At 34.7% G+C, this 6,545-nt stretch overlaps 1 protein-coding gene across 1 annotated transcript; it reads right to left on the bottom strand.

The window, feature by feature from the left end:
- LOC107625098 (pectin acetylesterase 12-like) lies at positions 1,489-6,095 on the bottom strand. Its single transcript, XM_016327671.2, has 12 exons — positions 5,863-6,095; positions 5,395-5,477; positions 5,106-5,235; positions 4,937-5,010; positions 4,400-4,486; positions 4,192-4,316; positions 4,012-4,072; positions 3,660-3,713; positions 3,423-3,500; positions 3,185-3,290; positions 2,937-3,082; positions 1,489-2,094 (listed from the first exon to the last, which is right to left on the bottom strand). Exons 1-12 carry the CDS (start codon positions 6,068-6,070, stop codon positions 1,987-1,989), a joined length of 1,260 nt encoding a protein of 419 aa, XP_016183157.1. The 5' UTR covers positions 6,071-6,095; the 3' UTR covers positions 1,489-1,986.

Genomic DNA, 6,545 nt, shown 5'->3' with positions numbered 1-6,545 from the left:
CCACTTTGAGTCTTCACACTAGTTGTGGTCCTATCATACATGTCTTTAATTGCCCGAATATATGTGATCCTTACTCTCATCTTTTCTAAAACCTTCCATAAGACCTCCCTTGGTACCCTATCATATGCTTTTTCCAAATCAATAAACACCATATGTAGATCCCTTTTATTACTACGATACCTCTCCATCATCCTTCTTAATAGGTATATCGCTTCAGTGGTAGATCTGCCTGGCATAAATCCAAATTGGTTCTCTGTTACTTGTGTCTCTTTTCTCAACCTCTGTTCTATCACCCTTTTCCATAACTTCATAGTATGACTCATAAGCTTAATTCCTCTATAGTTTCCGCAACTTTGTATATCCCCCTTATTCTTGTAGATAGGTACCAAGGTGCTCTTTCTCCACTCATCAGGCATCTTCTTTGACCTTAAAATCTCATTAAAAAGTATGGTTAACCAGTTGATGCCTTTTTCTCCAAGACCCTTCCAAACCTCAATCGGGATATTATCAGGTCCTACTGCCCTGCTATTTTTCATCTGCTTTAGAGCCTCTTTTACCTCGAAGTCTCGAATCCTTCGATGGTAGTCAAAGTTTTGATCTTCTTCCCTTGTGCAAAATCGACCAAGGCTCGGAAGAGTCTTCTGTCCCTCATTAAATAACTCGTAGAAGTAGCTCTTCCACCTTTCATTAATCTTCTCCTCTTGAGCCAATACCTCTCCATCCTCATCCTTTATGCACTTAACCTGATCCAAATCTCTCGTTCTTCTTTCCCGACTCTTTGCGATTCTATATATACATTTTTCTCCTTCTTTCGTGCCCAAAGACTGGTAGAGACCCTCATATACTCTTGATCTTGCTTCACTTACAGCCACTTTTGTCTCTTTCTTAGCCGCCTTATATTTTTTCCAATTATCTGCATTGCGGCATAAAGACCACTCTTTAAAGCATTCTCTTTTTATCTTTATCTTTTCTTGTATACTCACATTCCACCACCAGGACTCCTTGTCTCTTGGTCCTATTCCTTTAGATTCACCAAAACTTTCTTTGCTGTTCTTCTAATAACTTCTGCCATCTCCCTCCACATCCCTTTAGATCATAGGCCATCACATAAAAAAATTTTTGTATTGTATAGATGATCACATGCCATGGTATAAAAAAAAATTAGATGAATGAAGTAGGTAAAAGAGAAAAAGAATTACTTAGTCTTAAAGCTCAGTTGAAAATAAGAATTAGGATTTGAGATGAGAGAGAAGAAAAAAGAGAATAAAAAGAATAACAGACGATATTATTAATGATTATGTTGTACACAGAACATCCCAACATCACAAAAAAACTATTTATAACTTAAGGTCTAATTGCTAACTGACTCAGATAGGTTAACTAATTCTATTTATTTGAAATTTAAAATATAGTACCAATTTAAAACATCCATATCAGATATATTTATAACACAAATATATTTATATTGATGCGTTTAGAAAATCGTCATTGACCAATAATGAATGCCAAACATTTTATTACAACCAGAAGGGAAATATTCAAATGAGATTGAGATGATCTCGTTCAATCATCACTACCAATTTACAGTATGCAAACTGTCCCTAATTCTAATGTTCTATTGCCTCTCCATGACCTAAAAAAATATTGGATAACCAAAAATATTTGATGAGAATTCTTGCAAATTTCTTAAGTATATTTAATGTGTTCCAAGAATAATCTTAATCATTGAAGTTTTATTTTCAGTGATTAAAATTAATCTATACATTAAATGTACTTGAAGGACATGCAAGTATTTGTCAATATCTGCAACAAAGGATTCACAAAACATATACATAACAACAATCACTTTCAGCAACCTCTTTTTTTCCCCCCTTTAATTGCCTGGTATAATAATTTTAGGTGAAAAATATATATCCTAATTGCTGATGAGAAGAGGGCCAAATGAATGTGGTGAATGAATTTGGAACAATTTGATAAAAATTTGCTTCATCTGAAGATCAGATTGTGGCATGTATTATCACAAGGGTAAGCACAATCGATGTCCTTAACGACAGCACGGTTGAAAAACCAGTCTCCAACTGCCAGAGCAATTGCCTGCAATTTTATTAATGCATATATATAGGTTAGAACTGAACAGATATTTTGCGGTGTAAGAAAGTTTCACATATCATGGAAGATCAGAATGAATAAAAAAGTATATCTCAATGGCAGTAACATGGAAGATCAGAAAAATCATCAGTGCATAACATTAACATACCAAAGTTATGAAGATCAACTTTTTGTCTGATAAGTAGTAATAGTAACATACTACAATTTCTGATTTGGACCACTAACTTTCTGATGTTCTGCTAATTATTTTAGTTAACCTTTCAGGACTTGTAAGCATAATGGATATGTTTGGAATCTTTGAAATTGGAATTGATTTGACTTGCAAATCCTTTGGAATACATAAAAAAGTAAGAATTAACTAATCTCAAATCCTCTCTGTAAAGAGAAGGGCTTGGAAAAGGAGCCAAGCCGATCCCAGCAGACCATCAGCCCATCCCGACCGACCACCCGGCTGACCTCGACTAATAGTCTTCCAACCACCAGAGGACCATAGTCTCATTTTATATCATTTATTCCAAACACATTATTTGATTTACAAGTCAATTCATTTCAATTCAAATAAAATCAATTCCAAAATTTTTCGCTTCCAAACACACCCATTATGAACACAGTATTGACACTGCTTCAAACAAGGATGTTTTCAGTTCATTGCGTCAAAAATAAAATTTAAAACTTCAAGACAATTAATGCTTTATGTAACTTATCAAAACTCAACAAACATCTATTCAAAGTGGAAAATTGTGTTTAACGAATTTTTATTAACAGAACAAACAAGTGGTGATAGCTTAGAAAAGAAACTAGAGATTAATAAAATTGCAATAGAATACCTTTTCCCTAATGACAGGAGAATTGTCCGCAAACCATGTATCCTGCCTCTCAGATTGGCAGTGAGCAAAACATGAATTGATAAACATTCCATTCTGATTTGATCTTGAGAAGCCTTTCATAGAATTCAACATTTCATTCCTGAAACCTGTGCAATAGAGACAATGAAATGAGTTAGTTAGCACACTGATTAGTTTGTCGGAGACCCCTTTTGCTTCTAACAAAAGCAATCTCTCAGGCATCAAACCACCTTGTAGAAACTGGATCTGTGAACCAGAACACCTATAATAATCTTTTCTACAATCGTGCCAATTGCCACTTGGGTCCGCTGTCGTCGGAGCTAAGCTTGACTGGATCTGATTACAAGCAAAATATATCTGTTTAGTCTACAAAACATGATTTAATGCATAAACACTACCAGCAATCACATCCTATGACTCATAAGGAGTTAAGAGGACAAGCAGTACGAGACAAAAACAGACATTTACCTGCCATGAATCATAGGCAGTGTTGAGAATGAAGAGTGGGGTTCTTATACCGGCAATCAAGTTCTGAGGGAAGAAGCACTGAAAAAAAAAGGGAGAGAAGAAGAAGAAACATCAGTGCAAGTTTAACTCAGAGCAAACAACAATTATGGATCATTCGTGCAATGTGCATGTTCATTCATCTGAAATTTGATATTATGATATATCCAAATTAATAGACTAAGGGATATCAATGATTACCGATGTGGGATCAAGGTGATTGGTACAAGTACGCGGCAGATTCTTCTGCACTCCCTGCAATAAATGGACAAAAATGCTGAGGAAGTTATAACCATGTCAAAAGACCAATTTGCAAACCATACAGAATTCTCATTTGGTACATAATATTTTCATGTTAAACAAAGGTTTCCGAAATTCAGTAACTGCAAACAAAATGAGTTCTTTCTAATATTCTGAAATAGGCAAATAGCAGAAGCCCAAATTCAACTGTCAAACTTTTTCAAGAGTATATTAAAACGAAGTGGCAAGTTTATAATATATTTTTGCTTTCATGCTATAATAACTTGGTTTCCTAAGAAAAACAGTGATATACCTGCAACCCTACAACACCACTGAAAAAATCCCTGAGTGTATGTCCACCAGATACGTCGGTCCTATAATTCAGAGGGAGAAACAAGTAAGCAGTTAATTTGAGGACCAAAAATGTCCAAAATGGTGCAGTCATGATGGAAATTGGCATCGGTTGTATGAAATACCGCAGTTAGCAACTTACGCATCAAGAAATAGCCCAGCATCACTGAGACATTTCACTTTTGTACTCCTTGGAAACAGACCTCGGAATTCATCGCAGTGTATGATGGTAGCCAGACCACCAGCTGAGCATCCGGAAAGTAGAGCCTGGAGCACAATAGTTGCATTTAACTGGGAGTAGAAAGAAAGTATAATTTCAGTATCAGTATATCTGCAGATATGAATACAACCTGCCGAGCAAAACGCATTCCCTTCGACATCAGATCTTCCATTGCAGCCATCCAAATGCGCTGTCCTCGGAATTGCAGACGTGCAGCCTATCTCAGTAGACAACATTCACTTAGTTTTGTGTGGTAACCCTTATTCTATGAATGTTCTTACCAATGTGTTATCTCCCACATATGTTATCATACAGCTTTTTCACAACAAAATTGTGCAAATATACACCAAACTTGTATCCAACGGGAAATGCTAGAGGACCAACACTTTTAGTGTAAAAAAAAGAGAGAGAGTTGACTAGTGTTGGTTCAAATGTAAGACGAAAACCAGGAAAAAGTGTTGGTCACCTAACATTTTTCTTTGGGAAATTGGTGAAACCAGATTTGACAGGTTATGTACTTAGACATACAATTTAAAGCGTGCTCTAGGAACATTTACATTCACTCATTTTAGACCTTGATATATTTACGGAATCTCAAAGAAGCATGCCAAACTTAAGTTCAAGGCAACCGCATTTCATTTCTATGACTCTGAGATTCAAAATCTACCTTATGTTCACTGTCCCCAGCAAAAGAGGCACCATCACAATAACGAATCTTCACTCTGTTCCAGTTGAAAAAATCTTCAATCACAAACGAACAAGAAGTCGAACGAGATGGTTAACTCTATAGGAAAAACACAAAGGGAGCAATCAAAGTAGTTCAATTGAATGGAAACCTGGATTTTGTTCAGCCTTATTGCTTAATATTCCTGTAAAAGGTATCTCCTTTTCCATGAATACTGAAGATCCGCGCCGAGTTTTCTTGCGATAAATGCATGTCCTGACATCATTACACCATCCTCCACCCTATCAATAGAAACCTTTATAGTCCAGTAGGTGAATAGTGAATACAATTATAAACAAACAAAAAGATACTATTTTAACTCACAGAACACTTCACATGCAAAAGAAAATGAAAACAGTGCACAAATCTAACTAATTGAATGAAAGATTATTATGTGGTACCTCTAAATTAACGATCCAGCTATTTGCTCCTGATCCATATCCTCGATGTAAATGGTAACCAGGCAATGATCCATCCAAACAAACTGTCAAAAAATAAAATAAGAATCCAATTATGTAGATTCGTAATTAACAAGCATTAGTTTTTTTTATGTACATTCGTTCATCATAAAAAAAACACTTAAGCCTAAAAAAAATCTCAGAAAACATTCCGAAGAAATCACATTAAAATGAAGGCAAAAATAGATAAATAAATAAATAAAATAAAGAATCCTACTTTCAATAGATTATGTAAATGCTAAGTAACAGGTCATTAAAAAAAAACAGAGAGAGAGAAGAAGAGAAGAANGGGTTTCAAATGTTACTTGAAAAGCAATTAAATGAATTTTAGACTCAGAAGATGCTTGCTTAGAAAATAAAATAAAATAAAATAAATATAATTACAAGTTTTGAGAGTAGAGAGTAGTGTACCTGCTCCTTTAGCAGCAGCAGTTTGAATAAGGGTAAGTGCTACCATAAGAGTGTAGGCACCCCTTCCAGCTAAGGACGCTTCAGCTTCGTGTGCCTCCAATGAGTTGAGATCACTTGCATTCACGTAATGATGCTCAACCGCTTCAGAGGCCTTGCTTGACAGAACAACAAGCTTTATTACAATGCCAAGCCACACAAGCACCTTCATTGTTAAAAGCTGTGTCTCTCTCCACTCTCAGGTTTCAGAGAGTTTGAGAAGGGAACAAAGCTTCAAAGCATCCTCACATGAGAAAAGAATTTGCAAAAAGGAGCAAAACCATTGCTTTTTTTAAGAGAGAAATATTTAGGGGGATAATTAAATTTTCTTTTTAATAATACTAAAAATAATAATAAACGGGTGAAATTAATTAAATTGGGTGCTTCAATATGTTATATATAAAACAGTTCTATACATGTATTCAATTGTATAATGCCGTATTAGTGAGTATAGAGAAATTATGATATTTGAACTATAGTTCATTAGTTAGTAAAATTAACTCTTTTTTATATTATCTACGTGAATAATTATTTAAAAAAAATAAATGTGATTAAACAACTAAAAATATTTGGCATTGTCAAAAGAACAAATTTAAACTCATAAAATATATAGATAAATATTTTAATTTTAATAATCATTAACTCTT

This window comes from Arachis ipaensis, chromosome B02 (genome assembly GCF_000816755.2).
Source record: "Arachis ipaensis cultivar K30076 chromosome B02, Araip1.1, whole genome shotgun sequence".
Lineage (NCBI taxonomy): Eukaryota > Viridiplantae > Streptophyta > Magnoliopsida > Fabales > Fabaceae > Arachis > Arachis ipaensis.
Note: the sequence above shows the minus strand (reverse complement) of the source record. Positions and strands in the feature narration are given on the sequence as shown.